This window comes from Lithobates pipiens, unplaced genomic scaffold, assembly GCF_037356315.1.
Source record: "Lithobates pipiens isolate NorthernLeopardFrog02 unplaced genomic scaffold, aLitPip1_a1.2 Scaffold_16, whole genome shotgun sequence".
Lineage (NCBI taxonomy): Eukaryota > Metazoa > Chordata > Amphibia > Anura > Ranidae > Lithobates > Lithobates pipiens.
Window position 1 is genome coordinate 367,032,264 of NW_027507748.1, and position 23,160 is coordinate 367,055,423.

The window sequence follows — 23,160 nt, forward strand, 5'->3', positions numbered from 1 at the left end:
CAGGCTTTATGCTACAGCTGTGACTCCTGGGCAAAGAATTATGTCCAATTTTATATGCTTTGAAGCTGTGTGCACCTAACCTTTTACATACAGCCATGGCCAAAAGTTTTTTGAGAATGACACACATTAATTTTCACAAAGCTGTGTTTTTAGATCTTTTTGTCAGATGTTACAATGGTATACTAAAGTATAATTGCAAGCATTTCAGAAGTGTCGAAGACTTTTTTTATTGACATATAAAGTCCATATTTGCAGTGTTGACCCTTCTTTTTGAAGCACTTTGCAATTGGCCCTGCCATGCTGTCAATTGACTTCTGGGCCGTATCCTGAGTGATGGCAGCCCATTCTTAATCAATGCTTGGAGTTTGTCAGAATGTTTTTTTTTTTTAACATCCACGTCTTGAACATTGACCACAAGTTGTAAATGGGATTAAGGTCTGGTGAGTTTCCTGGCTATGGACCCAAAATTTTGATGATTTGTTCCCCAAGTCACTTTTGCCTTATGGCAAGGTGCTCCATCATGCTGGAAAAGGCATTGTTCATCACCAAATGGATGGTTGGGAGAAATTGCTCTCTGAGGATGTTTTTGTACCATTCTTTATTCATGGCTGTGTTTTTAGGCAAAATTGTGAGTAAGCCCCACTCCCTTGGCTAAGAAGCAAACCCACACATAAATGGTATCAGAACTGATGGTAGTGCTGAAGTTTTCTTCTCTGGACAAGGTCAATCCTGATGCTGATTGTACTGAGAGCTATATTGCCATTGTTGCCTTTCTGAATCTAATCCTCTGGCCTCAATACATTGTGAGTTACTGACCTGGAATAAGCATGCAGCAAACTGTTTCATAGTGAAGTTTGAACAAGTGATCTGCTTACTGGTTCCAGATTGGTGACACTGAGCAATTCGATTTGTTTGGCAACTAAAATATGTAGAGATCCGTAGCAAAGAATGGGGGAAGAGGGGGTAACACACCCCAGGACTTTAACGGTGTTCAAGGATGGAGACAAGATAAAGATACGATAAAAGCATCAATGAAACATAATAATTTACTATAAAAGTAAAAAACATGAGGAAATTTAACCATCCATGTCAAGATTAAATTGGTTCGCTAAAGGGCACATATACAAATAATACCACTCAACATGTTTCGCTCTTAGAGCTTCTTCAGGAGTTTCTGGTAAGATGTATATTATGCTATGAATAACAGAGACAAACCTGAAATCTCATGTTGATTGACATAAACAAATGACTATAGGTAAATTGCCAATGCACAAATGATAGTCACATGATTTTGTTATACATGTAATGAAGGCATATACAAATAAATATAGGTGTTGGAGAGAGACAAATCCTACCCGGGTTGCCAAAGAGCTGCATATAAACTTGGTTACGTTTACTAATAGTTACCAACTTACTGGTTCGGCCTGCTATTAAGGCTTAATAAGAAAACCTGGGAATTTCTTAATATTTCATCACCGTGGACACAAACGCTGTACATACTTCCCAAGATTCACAAGAATCCTTCTAATCCCCCCGGACGCTCTATAGTGTCTGGCAACGGATGCCTCACTCGAAATAGCTAGTCAGCTAGATCAGATTTATTCTAACCAATAATATTTTTCTGTTTGGAGGCCCCCACTACCTCCAGATACAGGGGTAGCTATGGGGACCAAATATGCCCCCTCTTATGTCAACCTGTATCTGGGGGGGTTTTTTTTCTTTTCTTTCCTTTGCTTTATTTTTCCCTGACTTCAAAATTAACCTTTTTCAACATCCGAATATTGGTCAATGATGATGGCAGCATTGTGAAAACTCTTCCGCAAACCACCTGCGGGAAATTCCTTGCTTCATGCTGCCAGTTCTCATCCTGAATCTTTCATACCAAGTGTGCCTTACGGGCAATATCCAAGATTGAGACGCCATTGTAGTGAAGATAGTCACTTTGAAAAGCGCTGCAGCTGCGTCTAAAACATGGATATAGCAGCAAATGCCTTAAAGGCTTATATCAGGGCAAAAAATAAAAATAGAACATCTTTAATACGTGATTTCAAACCTGTTAAAGTAAACCCAGGGGTCAGGATGATCACTCACTTCTCGGGCCAGCACCATCAGGTGCGTGATATCCTGCAGAAACATTGGTACCTCCTTATGGGAGATGACAATGTTTCAAAATCCCTCAAAGTACCCTGAGACTGCGTTTATAAGATCTCAATCTCCCAGACAACTTCCTACATAGTCACTATACTTCTCAAACAGGAATATCTAGGGATGTTAGGGGCACCAGACCTTGCCACAAATTTAATTTCTGTCGGTACATTTATGCGTGACAAAGCATCACCCTTCCAAATGGGCGTTTTTTTTTTTGTTTTTTTTATATCACCCTAAATTCACGGCAACCTGCCAATCCATTTGGAGTGGTGTACTTGATACTCTGAATGCCAGGCATTTTATGTTGGTAAAACCAAGCGACCGTTCTTTATCGTATCAGGGACCATGTTTCCCCGGTCTTAAAAGAAGGAATGCAAGCACCCATAAGCCGCCATTTGGGTTTGCACCACAAATTTGATTGCTCAAAGATACACTTTTTTTTTTGCTCTGGAGCACATTCCTCCAGGTGATAGAGGTGGGGATTATGATAAAATGCTGTTACAGTGTGAGGCATGATGGATACACAAATTATCCGCCCTCAAGCATCCTGGTTTAAATGATGCTTTCAGTTTCATGTTTGGTGGTAATCAAGTAATTTCTGTTAAATTTAGCTTGTGTATATTTTCCTTTTCTTTTTCTATGTGGGTGAAAGAACTTTTCCTGGGCTGCAAATTAATTATGGTGTGTGTGTGTGTGTGTGTGTGTGTGTGTGTGTATATAGATAGATAGATAGATAGATAGATAGATAGATATAGATTTGATCATCTATTTTGCTCTTGTGCAATGTGTCCCGTCAGGATGTCCTTGCATGTTTTGTAATTTGTTTACTTAGTGGCCGTACGGATGCCCCGGGCACAGATGGGGTGGTATGTAGAATCAATAATCCATCCTTCTGAGCCCTAGCGATTTAAATCCCTGACCCACTTGGTTTGGTCTCCTTTTTTATTTATTTTAAAAAAATTTTTGTACTTACCGTGCTATATAGTGATCTATTTAGGCACTCTTTAGCTGTCGTTTTTCTTCACCTGTATGGTTGATCTAAATTCATTTTCTAGCAGGGTTTTCAAAAATGGCGTTATACCGTGCGCGCCACTCAAGCACCTGGCACATGCGCACCATCAACTATGACGCAATTAACATTTGCATCATGTGCGCCAATGATGGAACTCACTTATGCCTTATGGGCATCCTCGCAATGTGTTTGCATCTCGGCGATGACGTCAGACGCCGTCGGGATGGGAAGATTATATGAATGCAGCGATTCCCTGCGATCATCTGTCAAAAGCTTCACAAGAGAGAGGTAGAGTGAACATTTCTCTCTTCATCATAAATACTTTTCCAACTTGTTAAGTTACCACTCTGTTTCTGCTTTGTTTTAAGCAGCTTCAGGGACTGTTTTAATAGTGACTTGGCTTCTATACCTTTTTTGTCTTTTATTTTAGATTTGTTGTCTTGTGAGCACAACCAACAAATCCGTGCCAACTACAAGCTATTGCAGCGTTATATGTGCAGTTGTTAAGTCGAACACCTAATTTTAAATGCTTAGACCTGCGCTGGATTTATTTTTGAATTGGCATGACACCAATTTGATTCAATTTCTCTTTTCATCTATTTAGAGGTAATTCCTTCATCTTAATATAAACTGTTGTCAACTGATGGCACTTTTTGAATCGGAGGTCAACATCTTACTGTGATTCAGTTTTTCAAATATTTTACTTATTCCCTTATTTAGGGCTATATAAATCAATTTCCTCCTTTGACTATCTGGAATCTGACACATAGGTGGGACGCTTAATTTTTCAATTTTTCTAACAAAGTTTATATGCAGCTCTTTGGCAACCCAGATAGGATTAGTCTCGCTCCCATACTTATTTGTATATGTCTTATTCACATGATTTTGCTATATATGTAATGATCATTTGTGCATTGGCAATTTACCAATATACCTACAGTTATTTATGTCAAACAATCAACATGAGATTTCATCTGTCTTTTTGTTATTCCTAGCATAGTATACATCTTACCAGAAACTCCTGAAGAAGCTCTAAGAGCGAAACATGTTGAGTGATATTATTTGTATATGTGCCTTTTAGCAAAACGTATAATCTTGACACGGATGGCTAAATTTCCTCATGTTTTTTACTTTTTATAATAACATTATTAAATTTCATTGATGCTTTTATCGTATCTTTATCTTGTCTCCATCCTTGAACACTGTTAAAGTCCCGGGGGTTGTTACCCACGCCCCCTCCCCATTCTTTGCCATAGATAAATTATTGGGATGTGGTGTTTTTCCTTTAAAGCGGTTCTGCACCTTATTAAATATTGCAGCTGCTGACTTTTAATAAATTCACTTACCTGTCCCAGGGTCCAGTGATGTCGGCGGCAGATGACGAGCGATCGCTCGTCTCTGCTGCCCCCGCCACCATCCTCTGTCAGGGAATCGGGAAGTGAAGCATTGCGGCTTCACTGCCCGGTTCCCTACTGCGCATGCGCGAGTCGCGTCTCTGCTGGTCCCCGCTGTGTCCTGGGAACAGTGTGTTTCCCAGAACACAATGGGGGGGGGAGGGCGGCAGGGTGTCTGCGGCGGTCTGTCCCAGAAGTGGGTGCAGATACCTGGATTATCCAGGTAACTGCACCCCCTCCCCCCTGAAAGGTGCCGATTGTGGCACCGGAGGGGGGGAGGGATCACATGAGCTGAACTTACACTTTAGGGTAGAGAACCACTTTAAATATTCTGGGCTGCTTTTGCTAAAATCTCCTTTTGGAAATTGCTAGCTGACCCAAAGGTTTGTTGCTTTTGTCACTACCCTTTTGTATATAGATCTGCAATTTTGACTTTATACTGCCACTCTGGCTATAATATTTTGTATTCGTCTGTAACATTCATACGCAAATGCAGTGTAATTTCAGCATAGGCAGAAAATGCAGTTTGAATAAAGTGATAGGTTCACTTTACTTACAATGTTAACCCAATGTGTTTATAACTTTTTTTTTTATTATTTTATTTTTTTGTGGAACTGAAATTGGAGATAAAGCCAACTCAGGGAAGTGTATGCAGCTCACCAGCACAGGCCAATACTGGTGGTAGTCATAAATGAACTAAAATCTGAAGACCTGGCTATACCAACGCTTGAACAGAAATAAAAAGTTGTACTAATTAAAGTGATTGTAAACCTTCACCTTGTAAAACGACCCATTCAGTTTAAAATAAAAATTAAAGACCTAACATTTGCGTATCGATTTTATAAATGAGGGGGGGGGGCCCCCCCTTTTTTTTTTTTTTTATATAAGTGATCACATAATCTTTGTTCTCAGCTGCATAAAAGCTGGGGGGGGGAGGGGGGAGAGAATCAGTATACTGGTCTTCGTAGTAAATGGCTGTGCAGGAGGGGGGTGTCAGAACAAGTCTGATCATTGGAGGAGAGTAGGCTGAGTTTCCTGCACAGCTGGAGAACTTGCACCTGTGTTTTCTTCTTAGTGTGGTCAGTTTTTTATAGGAATGCATTGGCAGGAATGCAATACAAAGAACAGGATACTTTTTCATACTCCCTCCTTTATTGGCTGATACTTCAGTGGGAGCCAATGAGAAGAGGGAGGGGTCGGAGCCAAGCAGAGGCGTGGTGTATGACTAGACATGCAGAGCAGGGGTTTGGAAGAAAAGCCTGCTTGGGTGCCGCTACAGCAAGCTGTTTGCTGTGGAGACACTTGGCAGGTGGAAGGGGCCAGGAGTGCCAGTAGGGGACCCAAGGAGAGGAGGATTGGAGCTGCTCTGTGCAAAACCACTGCACAGAGAAGGTTAGTATAACATGCTTGTTAAGGGAAAAAAAAACACACTTTTTATTTTTAATATTACTTTAACTCGCCTAAAAAGGTACACAATTGTGCAGTATAAAGCATACACGCTACAGAAAAATAAAATGTGAACATGTTATCAGCAAGTTTTTATGTGCATTACCTTTTTAACTGGAGTTCTACTTGGGAATTTCTCTAGAACAGGGCGATCTAAAACCTATACTTTATAAACTATGAATGGTGGAATTATCTTCTGACTCTGGCATCCTTTTTGTTTTCTGAGCACATTCTTGTTGCGTTTCAGACTTGTGCCTCCTCTTCTCTCCACCTCTTCCAGTCTTGGATTGCTGCCAGTATCAGCAGCTGCTCCTCTAATATTTTACCACAAAGCCCTGCAAGAGACAGGTGCTCAGCCTGTGCTGCAGTTCTCATTTAAGGAAGAGCAGGTGGAAGGCAGGTCATGCTCGGTTGCTGCACTTTGTAATAAAGCACTTACAATCTTGGATTTTATTTATTTTATTTTTTTTTTTATTCTATTCAGGGAGAATTCATAAGGACCTGTTTTATTTCAATAGCATCGTAACAATATGCATTTTTACTATATTGTAGAATATATTTTTAAATACAACTGCATGTTGTCTGTATTATTAAATACATATTGAAACAAACACAATACTTTTGTACAATTTCTAGGACCTGGACCTAATGTACCTAGTGTGTATGGACTGGACGTGACTGATGTATCTTTTTGGAATGAAAATGTTTTATCACCTGCAATAGAGATTGTGAGCAGTTTTATACAGGTTGGTTTTTAGCTGACTCGCTTGTGCAATTATCACCAAACTAATATTGAATAATTTTGGTTTAAAGTGGAGTTCCAGTTGTGATTTTTTTTTTTTTTTTTTCAAAAGTGTAGCTGCTGACTTTAATGAACACCCACCCACCTCTCTCAGGATCCAGCGATGTGGCCGCCCCAAACCCTCCATTCTCTCCCTCAACGCTAGCATTACAACTGTGGGCACCTAGATGTGAAAGCTTGCGACTTCACAGCCGGGTGTGCACTGCCCATGTGAGTTGCGCTGCGCTTCCCAAATGGTCGGGCAATCTTCTGGCACCTGTGACATGTATCAGAAGATTGGAAGGAGAGGTGAACTTCCGCTTGGATCACCTAGATGGTCCGAGTGGAAGTGGGGGGGGGGGGGGGGGTACCTGTCAACTAGAAACTATAAAATGGTGGTAGTTAGTTTCTTGTCACATGGTTTTTTTTTAATACGAATTTTGGGGGGGCAAAGTGTTTGTGTTTTTTGCATCAAAAAAACCCCAAAAAACTGACCCAATTTTTTTGTAAAATATGAAAGAGGACGTTGAGCTGAGTAAATGGATACCAAACACGTCAAGCTTTAAAATTGCACAAATGTAAATTTTACTATCCATAGGAAACAGTTTAAAAACCTTTTACAGGTTACCAATTTATCTACAGAGGAGGTCTAGTGCTAGAATTCCTGCCCATGATCTAACGTTTGCAGCCAAACCTCACATGTGGGACGATCCTTGTTTGTGTGCACGTGGGACCAATACACACGCTTGCCTTTGCGTGCTAGCACGGGGGGGGGGGGGCGGCATTTTATTTATTTTTTACTTTTTTGTTACAAAGATGCACAATTCTTATGTCTTAATCAACAATACAAGACGTAAGAATGTATTCTTAATACATGGGTCATATGCTGCTGACCACTTCAGGTGATTTTACACTGGCATCAGCTTTGCTGATGCAGCCTCCCCAGTGTATCCTTATAAACCTGCCCACCCTGTGAGACTCCAGTTTTTTGCTTGTCTCTTTAGATTATGAGCCACTTCTGCTGTTGGACCCTTTCAAGGGTATACCAACCGTGACGCTGCATGGGACCAGCAACATGGACAAGGAAAGACAAGGTTTCGCTGCATCTTCACATAGCGGTTCTTTGCTATACATGTCTACATTATATCTTTTTATCCTACAAGACACACTGCAATGCTGCTGTTTTTCCAGCATGCTTGTCAAACAGAAGCCGGCCTGCCATACATATGGGGGCGGAATGTCTGCTGATTTTTTTTTATTTTTTTATTTTATTGAACCAGCCAATGTCACCCGGCTTTCGGCACGTGAGTACGGGGTTTATAAGACTCTTAACTGTGTATGTCAGACACCATCTTCTGACTCCACCTGTGATTGTCTATCTCGTCTGTTACCTGATACCTCATAGAAACAGCTGCAGGAACTGTTAGCATCTGGGCTATTGCAGTTCCTTCATAAAGGACACGCTGAACCCCTTTAGTCCACATCCATTCCTGAGTACCCTGCAGGGGAAGAAACCTCACTTGGCAAAAGTTAATTGCTGGCAAATGGGACAAATTGTGAGAATTTCAATGCAGGTGTTGTGGAAACGCTCGTTGACAGCAGTTCTTGTACCAGAACAGAGTCTTGCAATGTCATCACGCCCTCCCCCTGATTCGAGCTGCCTCGCAGATGCACAATATGAGGCCTGCCAACAGCCATAAATGCTTTTGTCTCTTCTCTCTTGTACAATGATTGGTTACAACTTGAATTGCCTGGCACCAAAAAAAAGCCATTCCCAGAAAGTCTTTTCACGATTCTTTGGGATTTATATAGTTGTCCCAACTCTGCAGTGGGAACAAACTGTTCCCACTGCAGTTCCAGAATGTATTCTTGCACTAAACCTATATCTATTGAGGGTATTCCCTCTAAGAATTCAGTTTATAGGCGTTTGGAGACTCTTGAAGTTGTCCTTTGGTAGGTCTAGCCTTGCAGCTGGCTTTTTGGAATACTCCATAGTAAACTCTCTCCCAATATAGATAATCTTATTCAAGATTAGTGCTTGCCCTCGGCCTACTGTTCTGCATAGACACAATGGAGAATGTGATTTGTAAAATCTCCAGAATGTCCTTTATTTTCTGTGCATATGTGTAGAATATTATGGCTTGAAGTTTGGTTAGATGACCCTGCTTGGGAAAAGGTGCCCTTTCTGCATGCCCTTCAAAGGTGTGCTCCTCTTTAGAAAATCCCTTGAAACTAAAGCAGTTAGAAGGAAGGAGGTTCCCACCACAGTATACAGAATCGCACCTACCCAATGAATTGTCCTCCTATGCCTTACCTGTGAGATCTGTTTGTCGTTTGCCCCTCTAAGCCTCATCTACTGCAGGCCCATCCTTTTATGGTAGACCCAAGTCTAAGCTCACCGGACCTGCTCAGAAGCCTTCTTGACAAAATTGGCCTTCACTCTTGAAGGTTGGGCGACATTTGCTTAGAACAGAGACATCTCTGCCTTTTATTTCACTCCTCCAGAGAGTTATGTAAAGATTAACTATTAATGCTATCCCTACCTGTTCTTGCTTCTTTATAAAAAGCAGGCAGTTAACACCTCACTGATAGAGGCAAATTATAAAGTTCTACTGCGATAGTACCAGTGAGAGTGGCAACGTATGTCCCAGACACCTCCCCTCTGTTTCTGGGGATGTGGAATAGAAAGAAGAGTATACCATATATGGTGCGCTGTTGGGAAACCAAATAGAGGGAGTGCCAGGGCACACTAAAACTCGTATCCTTTATCTTTACGATGTCCAGGATATCGGTAGCTAGATCCTGGAGAGCGCCCATGATCCTCTTTGACTTGGTGAAAGTGAAGTTGTCGTGGATCATGATCAATGAACGCCTCTCAGCGATATTACTGGATAAACAACCAGTCTTTGATGGGGGTCTGGTAACCATGGTTAAAATATCTGTCTGAAGGTTTATGAGCCATTAGAATAGCTAAGTAGAGAACAGGGATGCACTCCCCCCTCCTCATTTCTTCCTCATATCTTTTTTTTCTCTTCTTCCTTCCTTTCCTTTGTAAGTTTTCTCCCCTGGAATCTCGTACGAGAGATCAGCAAGTGGAAAGAGGCCACATGGTATGGTGCCCCCCTCCTCTTCATCTTAATGAAGCCAAGGGAGAGGACAGGGACCCAAGAAAGAGGTGTGTGGGTTTTTTTTATTTATTTTTTTGTTCTTTTTTGAGGTTCTCCTCCTTGGTTTTTTGCCAGTTTCTTACCCTTGTCAACTCATTACATGCCACAAGTTATTTATGTAGTTCGGCAAGTTGAAGTGTGAAGCAATAAGACACAACAAACATTTTTGGTAGAGTATACCTAACTATTCACATATTTAGTACTTTAACCACTTGCCGACCGCCGCACGACGATATACGTCGGCAGAACGGCACGGGCAGGCATACGTATATGTAAGTCCCTGCCTTCCCGCGGGTGGGGGGCCCGATCGCGCCCCCCCCCCCCCCCCGGTGCCTGCGGCGGTCGGCATTCATTCGGGAGCGATCCGGGATGAGGGGGCAGCCATTCATTCATGGCCACCCCCTCGCGATCGCTCCCGACGATAAGAAATGCTCCTTGACATCACTTCCTCTCCTCACAGGAGAGGAAATGATGTAATCTCTCCTCCGTGTCGGTATTTTTCGTTCCGGCACCGAGGAGAGAGGATCGGTGAGTTGCACCAACACACCACACGTACAGTAGAACATGCCAGGCACACTCGCACCCCCCCTTTACCCCCCCCCCCCAATTACCCCTGCCCCCCTCAGTCACAGTGACACCAATAGCATTTTTTTTTTTTTTTTTGCATTGGTGTCATTTGTGACTGTAATAACTGTTAGGGCAGTTAGGGTTAGCCCCCTTTAGTTCTAAGGTACCCCCCTAACCCCCCCAATAAAGGTTTAACCCCGTGATCACCCCCCGTCACCAGTATCACTAAGGCTGGGTTCACATTGCAGCGGTTTGAGAACGGATGTGATTCGCACCGCACTGCAGTGCAAATCACATCCGATCTCTGTGCGATTCGAGTTCAGCCATACAGATAGTATGGCTGAATTCGTGTCGCACCCGCCGCAAACTCGCACGGGACCCTTTTTTGGTCCGCAGCAGAATCGGATCGCATGGGTGTTCACACCATGCGATCCGAGTTTGCAGATCGCACTGTGATATGCGAACTGATCTGGGGGTGTCATTAACATTTTACTGACACTCCCAGCAGTTCGCATAGGGCAGTGTGAACTGCCGCCGGGAGGCATGCGATGCGGGAACCCGCCGCGGATTTGTGGCGTTCCTGCATCGCTCCAGTGTGAACCCAGCCTAATAAGCGATCGTTTTTCTGATCGCTGTATTAGTGTCACAGGTGACGCTAGTTAGGCAGGTAGGTATTTAGGTTCGCCGCAGCTTTTTATAGCGCCAGGGACCCCCATATACTACCGCATAAAGCCCCCTGATTGCCCCCTAGTTAACCCTTTCACCAGTGATCACCATATAACGGTTACAGGTGACGCTGGTTGGTTAGTTATTTTTTTTATAGTTTCAGGGCACCCGCCATTTATTACCTAGTCTCACTAGTGTACCCCTAAATTTAGGGGTGTCTACTTTCCAAAATGGGGTCATTTGGGGGGCGTTTGTGCCATCTTGGCATTTTATGGCCTTCAAAACTGTAACGCCCTTAGAAAGCCTGAAGGCGGTGCTTGGTTTTCGGGGCCCCGTACGCGGCTAGGCTCCCAAAAAGTCCCACATATGTGGTATCCCCGTACTCAGGAGAAGCAGCAGAATTTATTTTGGGGTGTCATTTCACATATGCCCATGGCATGCGTGAGCAATATATCATTTAGTGACAACTTTGTGAAAAAAATTAATAAAAATAAAAAAGTTTGTAATTTTCCCGCAACTTGTGGCAAAATATAAAATATTCCATGGACTCAACATGCCTCTCAGCAAATAGCTTGGGGTGTCTACTTTCTAAAATGGGGTCATTTGTGGGGGTTTTGTGCCATCTTGGCATTTTATGGCCTTCAAAACTGTAATAGGTAGTGAGGAGTGAAGTCAAATATTTACGCCCTTAGAAAACCTGAAGGCGGTTCTTGGCTTTCGGGGCCCCGTACGCAGCTAGGCTCCCAAAAAATCCCACACATGTGGTATCCCCGTACTCAGGAGAAGCAGCAGAATTTATTTTGGGGTGTCATTTCACATATGCCCATAGCATGTGTGAGCAATATATCATTTAGTGACAACTTTGTGTAAAAAAAAAAAAAAATTTTTTTTTTTGTCATTCAATCGCTTGAGGCAAAAAAATAAAATATTCAATGGGCTCAACATGCCACTTATCAATTTCCTTAGGGGGTCTACTTTCCAAAATGGGGTCATTTGGGGGGGTTTTGTACTGCCCTGCCATTTTAGCACCTCAAGAAATGAGATAGGCAGTCGTAAACTAAAAGCTGCGTAAATTCCAGAAAACGTACCTTAGTTTGTAGATGTGACAACTTTTGCGCAAACCAATAAATATACAGTTATTGACTTTTTTTTTTACCAAAGACATGTGGCTGAATACATTTTGGCCTAAATGTATGACTAAAATTGAGTTTATTGGATTTTTCTAATAACAAGTAGAAAATATCATTTTTTTTCAAAATTTGCGGTCTTTTTCCATTTATATCGCAAAAAATAAAAATGGCAGAGGCAATCAAATACCATCAAAAGAAATCTCTATTTGTGGGAAGAAAAGGACGCAAATTTTGTTTGGGTACAACATTGCATGACCGCGCAATTACCAGTTAAAGCAGCGCAGTGCCAAATTGTAAAAAGACCTCTGGTCATTTACCAGCAAAATGGTCCGGTCTGAAAGTGGTTAAGACATTGTGTATACGGAAAAGCTGATCTCATGAGAACAATATTTTGCCTTGAAATCCTGTCTGATTTAAATGATAATAAAAACTATTGGAAAAGAGATATTAGAGGGCTGGGGTCCCCCCCCCCCCATCCACAGCGTGATCCCATAGGGGGTGGCTGGTGGGACTCTTGCCTCTTCTCTCCAGCACACCAATAAGTACTGTTGTGACAATCCTAGGGGCAATATATTTCCAAACCGTTATTCAAAGTAATGATATTTTCAATGCCTAACCATATTTGTGATGAGTTCAGCCAAAGTTGGATGTAGTTAATCACCTACGGTACACTAACAATTGTGACCCTGGTGTTTTGCATTATATTTTCTTAATGCCTCGTAGGCTGTGATGTCCAAGACATGCTTCTATTTTTATGGGTTTTCAGAACGTATCCTTTTTCACCTGTTAAAATCAATAAATACTTTTGAAAGAGAAAAGCAGACCCTTTCCCTACACTTCGACGCAGCTTTATAGTCACAAGGGTTTGCCATCTCCTTACTTTTTAGGGAAAATAACAGACTTTCAAAATCTTACAAAGGGACACTTTAGGGGTAAAACCTCTGTCCTAATTACTACAGCTGCAAAGTCCCCTTTACACCTGCCACTATTTCTACCACAATAACTAGGCTTCTGCTTGGTTTCTTGAACTGTCACTATATCTATAATATGAGAGATTTTCTACATTTTAATAGCAACCAATGTAAGACGAAAGTCTTATTTGCTTTTTTTAATCATTTCATAAAGTGTTATTCTAACCCTCTTTTAAACAGTTCCTTTACTTTCTTCTTTAGACATCTATTGAAATTCCAGTTATCATAAGCCTGAACTATTGTTGTTTTAGGGAGTGTGTGTTTGAGTTTGGCACTTTAATATTTTATTATAAGGGCCAATAAAAAAAAAAAAAAAAAAAAACTGATTGCTTTTGTTGCTGCTGGTAAAATACCATTTGCAGGATAAATAAAAAGCATGTCATGCACCTTTTGTAATTAAGATGTAAGATCAAGTTGGTACAGCATTATTTCCTTGAAACCACACCTTTATGAGAGTTAAAATGGCTTTGTACATTGAGCCCATTGTGAAACTTGTTGAATTGCAGACATGGCGCTTGAAGATGATACCCAAGCCCTGCCTACCTACAGTAAGGAAAGTGAAGCTTGGTCCTGCAGCCTTTTGTCCCAATGCTTTTCAATTGACCAGTGACATTATCTGTCATAATTAAAAATGAATAGAGAGAAACAGGGGGAGGTGCATGGGTTAAACTTGACTTTCCTTTCTGCCGTTAGCAATTAGAGTGGTGTCCAGATTCCCAGGGTGCTCCAGTAAGTTTTAAAGGGTATGTGCAGAGCACCTGGGTGACTACTTTACAGGAGTGTTTACAAATTTTAAAGCCCATCTCAATGTATGAAAGACACCTTTCCCCCAATTTGTCCCTATCCTGAACCCCACCTTGGAGAAAATTTTAAGAAATATGCAGAATGCATACCTTACATCGAGGGGTCTTCCACACAGTTGCATGACATGCATTGATCTTGCTCTTCTCCAGCATTAGTGAAGTGGGTAGTCCCTTAATGTTGCATGGAAGGGTGCTGTGCAAGTACCATTCTGTGCAGCAGTGTTCTGCGGCCAGGGTGTGATGACACTCTTCCAGGGGTGTGTCCTTGTCAGCCTATACTCAAAGGAAGGGGTTAAATAATGCAAATACTAACATGCATTTTCTATGGCACCACAGCTGACCTGACATAACACACAAATGTGAACCATCTGTGCGTTGTGGTGGCCTGGGAAAAGTGCAGGTAGGTGTTTAGGACAGCTGTGATGCATTGGCAGCCCGTGCAAAAAATACTGGCCCTTTTAGTTTAAGATCTCATTGCTAGAGTCAGTAGCTGTTTGGTACATAAATCCCCCAGCATCATCTTAATACAAAAAAATGGGTTCAGTGGTCTTTTACAATTTACCTTGCATTATTTTTATATTTTAACAAAGTGTAAATAAACACATTTTTTCTCCAGTCATCTTCCAGGACGGCACACCTGAGAGATGACTGGTCCACCTGACAGGAAACACAATCAACAACAACTTTAAAAGTCCCCACCCCTCCCTCAGACCCTCAGTTCTTGATTGTGTTTCCCACAGGATGGCAGTGAAACCAAGTTTCCTTTTTAATCTTTTCATTATGGGGTCTGGGACCCCGTTTTTTCCTGGTGAGGCTTTTTTCCTGGGACCCAGCAGACAGGGTCTGTGGTGCTCCCTTGTACCCCCAGGGGAAAACCTGGGGGGTTACCCTCACTCAAGGCCTCCTTAGGGAGCCCTGTAAGAGCCTCGTGGGACAGGGGAGTTGTCCCAGTAGTGCTATTTCCCCTTTTGTCTTGTCTTAGTTCCTACCTTCAACCATTTCGTTGGTGGTGTGGGGTGAGCTGCTGTTTCCTGTAGTGCGGAACGCGAGTGGCGTGCGTTCCAGCACCACAGCGCATGTCCGGAAGTCCAAGGACGTCACTTCCGGGTATCGACTTCCGGAAGCCGGGGCGGCTGGACGCACTGGCGTGCGTTCCAGCCTCAGAGCGCAGGACCGGAAGAGGCCGTACGTCATTTCCGGACGACGGACCTCCTTAAAGATGGCGCCGATCGGCGCGTTTTTTAAACAGAGCGGGTGTAATGTATGCACCCAGTCTCTTCGGCCGGCAAAAAACGTTTTTTTTTCCGCAGCACAGATAGAAAAGACAAGAAGGGGACGCTCAAGACTATACCTGATCCAGCGATCCTGCAGGGCAGCAAATCGCTATGGAAGAGGAAGGTCAGTCTGAGCAGACAACCGTTGAGGTCGCCACTGGGGGTGAGTGATCCAACTTTATTTAGGGGCAGGTTTCTCTGGGGAAGAGCTCCTGTGCCCCTTTTAGGACATGTGTAGCTAAATTGTCTAATTTTGTTTTTGACTATTCCCAGGGACCGAAAGCTCTGCCCAGGGGTCAGCTGCTAGGTCTAAGGGAAAGGCTACTTCAAAGTCCAGGCGTTGTGGTTACTGTAACTCTAAGTTAGCACAAGACCACACCAAACCTTTCTGCGATCGATGCATCATCAAGCTCGCAGGCAAGGAGACCACCCAGGTCGTGAAAGAATGTAGGGCCTTACAAGCAGAAATATTGGCTACCCTTCAATCTTTTCAATCCACCCTAGTGAAGGGTTTGGAGGAAGTACCATCAGAGAGAGAGACTCCTCAGTTACAAGAAAATTTTTCCATATCTTATGCGGAAAGTTCTCAGGGCCAAGTCTCCCTTTTATCTGAGGTGGAGGAAGGTCAGGTCCCAGACTGTAGTTCTGGAGAGGAAGATTCAGACCAAGATAGCCAGGGGGAGGCTAAACTTGGGGGATTTTTGTTCTCGAGTGAGGACATGGAAGGTTTATTAAAAGCCATTTACACCTCAGAAGATATCCAGGTTCCCTCTGCTCAAGTCTCAGCACAGGATAGAGTATATAGAGGTTTAGGAAGGTTACAGACCAGAACCTTTCCCATCCACCAGTCTCTCAAGGAGATAATCCTCAGAGAATGGAAGGAACCTGAACGCAAGCTTCTCAGGCTGAAGGCTTGGAAAAGGAGGTGTCCCTTTAAAGATGAGGAGGAGGAAAAATTCTTTAAGGCTCCTCGCTTGGATGCAGCCTTAGCGCAGGTATCCAAGAGGTCCGATTTATCCTTTGAAGATTCTGGAAATATCCAGGATCAGATGGATAGAAAGTCGGAAACCTTACTCAAAAGAGCCTGGGAGGCGAATGCGGCAGCAATGGCGCCTGCTCTAGCTTCCGCCTGTGTAGCCAGGAATGCTGACACCTGGCTTGGCAAATTAATGGATCACGTTTCCCGCAGTAGGGAGACTAAAGAAATCGTAGACTCGCTGGAGGTAATCAGTCGAGCAGTAGCATATGTGGCAGATGCAGCGGTGGAGACTGTTAGGACCACAGCTAAAGCAGCAGCACTTTTGAACTCTGCCAGGAGGGCACTATGGGTCAAGACCTGGGATGGAGATTTTACTTCCAAGTCTCGCCTATGCGGCATCCCCTTTGAAGGTTCCCTGCTGTTTGGTTCAGGCCTAGATCAGGTTTTGTCCCGATCTACTGAGAAGGGTAAGAAATTCCCGGTAAGGCCCAAGAAGGAAAGGGGTAAGAATTTTTTTCGAGGCCCCCTATTCAAAGACCCATCATAAGGGGAAAGCTGAACAAAGGAGGAAATGGAACTTGGGAAAAGGAAAAGAAAAAAGTGCAATCCTTTTCTCCAGTTCTGGAGCCTCTCAGAAAGAAGGCAAATGACGCCACCGTAAAGGTAGGCGCAAGACTCAGCGACTTCCTTCCCCAGTGGGAAAGGATTACGCAGAGTCCATACATTTTAAACCTTTTAGAAGTGGGGTACAGACTGGAATTTCAGACTCATCCCCCACAGGAGTTTCTGGTTACTTTTCCTCCCAGGGACCCAACCAAGGCAGAAGGGTTACTGAAAAATCTAAGGGAGCTAGCAGAGCAAGGGGTCATTGCTCCAGTACCAACCAATCAGCTTACACAGGGTTTTTACTCACACGTATTTGTGGTTCCAAAACCCTCAGGCAAATTTGGGTTGATAATAAATTTGAGAAGACTCAACCGTTACCTACTTCACAAAAAGTTCAGGATGGAGAGTATTTACTCAGTAAGAAAACATCTGCAGAGAGGAGTCTTTATGGTCACCCTGGACCTAAAAGACGCTTATCTACACGTACCCATTGCTCCCGAACACCAGAAGTACCTACGCTTCACAGTTTGCATACAGCAGAAGGTACAACACTAGCAGTTCAGGGCTCTTCCCTTTGGGCTGGCGGCAAGTCCAAGGATATTCACAAAGGTGTTAGCCGAAGTAGTAGCATATCTACATCTGCAGGGGATAGGGTTAATACCCTATCTGGACGACTTGCTGATCTACAGTGTGGATCAGAGGCAAGCAGTAAAAGACAGAGACATCATGTTAGAAACTCTGGAGACCTTGGGCTGGATGGTCAGTCGGGAGAAGTCCTCACTGACTCCATCTCAGTCCAAACTATACCTAGGCTACCTGTTAGACTCGCAGGCACAGAAGGTATTCTTACCAACAGAGAAGGTAACGAAGGTCCAGAATGCGGTTGTCGCCCTTCTCGAAAGAGGAGAGGCCTCTCTGAGATATATAATGAGACTGCTGGGTCTCATGACGGCCTGCATTCCGGCAGTAACCTGGGCACAACTCCATTCTCGGGAGCTTCAGTCTTTCCTACTTGCCTCATGGGGAGGAAGAAGAGAAACATTAGAGAACAGAGTACCCATCACAGAGGAGGTATCTCGTTCTCTGCGGTGGTGGCTCGACCCACAGAATTTGTTGAATGGTCGCCCCTGGTCTCAGGTAAACCCTTTGGTCTTAACCACGGACGCCAGCGCTTGGGGTTGGGGGGCTCATCTGGGAGACCGATATACCCAGGGGTCCTGGAACCACAGCCAAGCCAGGGAGTCTTCCAATTTCAGGGAGCTTCTGGCAGTAGGCAAAGCCCTAGACTATTTCCGAGAGGAACTACAGGACAGGGAGGTTCAGGTCCTCTCGGACAACCTGGTCACGGTGGCATACCTAAACCACCAAGGGGGAACAAGATCGGACAAACTAAGACGGTTAGCACTACAGATCCTTGTGAAAGCAGAAAAGAGGGTCCTTTCACTGTCAGCGATTCATATAAAGGGCTCACTCAATCTGCAAGCAGACTTTCTAAGCAGACAGCCCATCCTTCAAGGGGAATGGGGATTGAGCAAAGAAATCTTCTTCCTGGTGTGCAGTCATTTTGGCAAGCCAGAAATAGATTTGTTCGCTTCCCGGGAGAATGCGAAGGTTCTCAGGTTTTTCTCCCTTTACAAGGATCAAGAAGCAGAAGGGATAGACGCTCTGGTACAGGTGTGGGATTTCAGGCTGGCTTATGCCTTTCCCCCATTGGTGCTCCTTCCCAGAGTCCTACAGAAATTAACCTACTCAAGGTCAGACCTGATACTGATAGCACCCTGGTGGCCCAAGAGAGTTAGGTTTCCCACCATTCAGAGTCTCATGATAGCTCCCCTGCTACGTCTGCCGGTACAACGAGACCTACTCAGTCAGGGTCCAATCTTTCACCCCGACCCGGGTCGTCTCTCTCTGACAGCATGGCTATTGAGAGGGAAATACTCCGAGGCAGGGGCTGTTCGGAAAGAGTGATAGATACTCTTCTCCTCAGTAGGAAGGGTGTCACCAGAAAAATTTATGCAAAGGTCTGGAAAGTCTTCTCCCACTGGTTACAGTCTAAGGAGGGAGCTCTCCAGATGATACCTACCATCCTAGACTTTCTTCAGGAGGGGGTGGACCAGGGTTTGGCAGTTAGCACCCTAAAGGTCCAGGTGGCAGCCCTGTCCGTGTTTTTTGATAAGAAGCTAGGACAGGAGCCGCTGATAAAAAGATTTTTGTCGGCCAGGGAAAGGGTAGTTCCAGTTAGGTCGGTCAGTTGCCCTCCATGGGACCTGTCCCTGGTATTAGATGCCCTAACAAGGGGGCCTTTTGAGCCGGTGGCTCAAACTTCGGTTAAACTCTTATCATTTAAGTTGGCCTTCCTCCTGGCTATCACTACGGCCAGAAGGGTGGGTGATATACAGGCTCTGTCGATTAAAGAGCCGTTTTTGCGCATCCTAGAGGATAGGGTAATCCTCACTCAGGATCCTCTTTATTTACCAAAGGTAGCTTCATTATTTCATAGAACACAGGAGATTATTCTCCCGTCCTTTTGCCAGAATCCTAAGAATAAGGAAGAGGAAAGATTCCATTTCTTAGACTAGGAGACAACGCCTGACATCTATCTAGAAAGGGTGAGAGACTTTAGGAGATCCAGTCATTTATTGATCACCTTCTCAGGGAAGAGAAAGGGTCTACAAGCTTCTAAAACGACGATAGCTAGATGGGTTAGACAAACCATATCCATCGCTTATAGACAGGCAGGTAAACCAGTACCAACCCGCCTTAAGGCGCATTCAGCCAGATCCCTAGCGACCTCCTGGGCAGAAAGGGCAGGCGCCTCAATCGACCAGATCTGCAGAGCAGCAACATGGACGAGCCATAGAACCTTTCTGAGGCACTACAGAGTGGAGCTGTTGTCCCCTCAGGATTTGGCATTTGGCAGGAAGGTCCTACAAGCGGTTGTCCCGCCCTAAAGGTAGGCCTGAACTTCTTGCTTATCCTCTCAGGTGTGCCGTCCTGGAAGATGACTGGAGAAAATGACCAGTTACACTTACCGGTAACGTCTTTTCTAGGAAATCTTCCAGGACGGCAGGCCTACTTCCCTACCCTTGTTTTATTGGTGTGGTATATTGATTCCTCACAGAATGTTCCCTCTGACACTGGTGTGGGATTTTCTTTACCATAACTGAGGGTCTGAGGGAGGGGTGGGGACTTTTAAAGTTGTTGTTGATTGTGTTTCCTGTCAGGTGGACCAGTCATCTCTCAGGTGTGCCGTCCTGGAAGATTTCCTAGAAAAGACGTTACCGGTAAGTGTAACTGGTCATTTTTTATTTTTTTCTATCTTGTTGACTTTAAGTCCCAGTTCACACTGGAGCAATGCAGGCAACCCTGCGATTCAGCGCCGGTTCCTGCATCGCATCTGAATCGCAAACTGGTTCACACTGACATCTGCAAACCGCTGAGGGTGTCAGCGTGAAGTTAATGACAACCCCAGATTGGTTTGCAGATTGCAGCGCAAACTGTGAAATGGTGCAGGAATCAGATTGCATAGATGTGAACACCCATGCGATCCGATTCCAGTGTGGACCAAAAAAGGGTCCTGCACCATTTTGGCGCAAATGCAATGCGATTTCAGCCATACAGGTTGTATGGCTGAATTTGCATCGCACAGACATTCCATGTGATCTTCAAATCAATGTGGTCGCACATTGCTAGATTCTTCTTTCATTGCTAGGAACACTTGGTTGATTCTTTCTTTCATTTCCTTCCATTTCGTTTTTCAGAGTGGCAACGCTATTCCAGGCAATTCATTATCTTCCCCTTTGCCACTCTCACTACAAATTCTTCAGTTTTTCTATGGCGGGGAGCTGTGCGTCGCTGTAAAGCTTGAGTGTTTTATGAAAGAACACATCCCTGGAATCCCATGCTTGATCCTCCCTGCTGACACTAGGTGGAACAGACACGAAGTGTGCAATCAGTCCATTTTCAGTGTTGCTACTCAGTGTGCATGCTTCAGTTTACTCCTAGGAGACACCTGTGCTCTGCTCTGCCCAAACATTATATGAAAACGCATCCACAGCATCCCTTTTTAATGGGTTGATTCCTACCTTCTGGCCACTGGGCGTTGCAGACCTTAACTGTGCAATCTTCCAGAAGGAGGTCTGATGGGATGTAATCAAGCATTACCAGTGGCCAGCAGAGAGTAGCATGCATGTCTAATGGGATGCTGAGGATAAGTTCTTTCACTCACACAGGCTCAGACTTTTGTTGCACGCTGAAACAAATCCCCACCCCAATGTCAGACGGAGGTCGGTTGGTTGTATCCTGTGGCTGCAAAAAAAGCAAAGCTTTTTCTACTTGGAGAAATCTAATTTAATGGTTATTGTTGGGGTCCTATTTACGTACACTTTAAGCGCATACTCCATCTATATGTAAATATATCTTAAAGACTGTGGTGTTCTACTATATTACCATAGGGTCATCTCCCTAGCATTGAACCTATGAAGATTGCCTGTGACAACAGTGACAATAAAAGAAGTAGTAGACTCTGCGATCTATGTAATCGGATCATTATCGGAGATCAGGAGTGGGCAGGTAAGGGTCAACTGTTTTGATTTGATGGGTCTGTAAACTTTAATGTTGAAATATGACAGCATGAACACTGTGTCCCTTTCTTGCAGCACACACAAAATCAAAGTCACATCTGCATCATGCGAAAAAGAGAAGGAAACTGGAAGAAGATGAGAAAGCTTTAGATAAGAGGAAGTTGGAGTGTAGCCCTGATACAGAGCATCTCCAACATGGTTCATCAGATGGGACTTTCCACTCTGCCTCAGATTGTGTGTATAACAAACCAGAGAAGAGACTATGTGCACACAAGGATACAAACTCTTAGCCTTCCGAAATAAGTGATACTAAAAAGTCAAGACATTGTGCTTCCTATTTGTTTCACCATAAAATGAGGACTATAATAAATGTAACAGTGATCTGTGTTTTGGATGAAATAAATATTATATATATTATAAAAAATAAAATTTCCTCTTGGGCTAAACCAGTTGTCCCCTTTTTTAAAATTGCATTTACTTCAGTAGACCTCTGATCAAAATGGCCTATGTTGAGCAGCCATCACACTGTGTTCCCTCTGGATACTTCACTCCAGCACACAAATCCTATCTTTAATGTTCACTAGCCTTGCCGCATAAGATTTTTCCTGCAACAGCCCTGAAACCTAGTATTGACAGCTTTTTCTATTCTGTGGCACTCTCGCACCTGTATTTACATTGAAATTACATTTTTCTCACCAGGATAATGTATAGATTATGCCAAATTCAAGTTCACTTACTGCACATGTCTCCAAACCTTTTAAAGTAGGGGAATGGCTAAAACCCTGAGGTGTATGTATATGTATATATAATTTTTTTTTTTTTTTGCTAATCACGTAGTAGTGGGGAGTTTTTCCTTCACTTTGTGTCCCAGAGATAGCACGGAAAGAAATGAGCAACTATCCCCACAGTAAGGAGGTCTCTGTACTGCCTATGCAATGTTAGTACATTGACCTCCCCACTGCAATATTGTGTTCTGACAGGGGGACCAGATCTACCACACTCACCTCCCCAATCTTGTCTACAAGCCCACTCTATCAAAAAAAAAAAAAAAGTTTTGCTGATATACTTTAGATTGAATCCATATGGAGGAGACTGTAATGTATGCTAACTTTCTTGTACAATTGGGAAAATCTGGAATGTTTTTTTTTTTTTTTTTTTTTTTAACCCTATACTTAAGCATACAGAAGATTTTTTTATTTTATTTTTTTTTTATAATTGCATATTGCTGTAGCTATGTGGTTGGCATGTGGCACATTGTCTTCATTGATTAGGAACCACATTGCTGTGCAACTCCACTAAGTAACTCCTTGTCTTTAGGCTGCACTGTTGATTATATAACTGTCGGCCTAGTTTTCATTTTATATAAAGTGTGAAATATTTTCAAACAAAGCTGTTTTTTTTGTTTTGTTTTTTGTGTGTGACGTTATTGATATACAGTGTTATACAGCTTTAGTGAACCTGTTTATATCGGTGTGTCTTCTATAGACTCTACCCCCCCCCCCCCCCCTTCAGGCCCCCAGATACTGGATTTGGTCAGTAATCCCCATGCTCTAGTTACATAGCACAGACACTGCATCTCTGTAGCTGGAGAGACATTTATTAATTATCCACTGATTACCGCTTGCCAATCCCT

At 43.5% G+C, this 23,160-nt stretch overlaps 1 protein-coding gene across 6 annotated transcripts in view; it reads left to right on the forward strand.

Annotated features, from left to right (window-relative positions):
- TRIT1 (tRNA isopentenyltransferase 1) overlaps positions 1-22,916 on the forward strand; it is a 55,131-nt gene extending 32,215 nt beyond the window's left edge. For 3 of the 6 annotated variants that reach the window (XM_077482083.1, XM_077482082.1, XM_077482084.1), the window contains 3 exons: positions 6,637-6,746; positions 21,399-21,516; positions 21,603-22,916. In XM_077482083.1, coding sequence (XP_077338209.1) covers positions 6,637-6,746; positions 21,399-21,516; positions 21,603-21,817 — 443 coding nt within the window. In that variant the 3' untranslated portion in view covers positions 21,818-22,916. Of the gene's footprint in view, positions 1-3,203; positions 3,449-3,590; positions 3,767-6,636; positions 6,747-9,837; positions 9,957-21,398; positions 21,517-21,602 lie in introns of those variants that run through there. The other 3 variants (XR_013274540.1, XR_013274541.1, XR_013274542.1) reach the window with 3 other exon arrangements.
- The last annotated feature ends 244 nt before the right edge of the window (positions 22,917-23,160 follow it).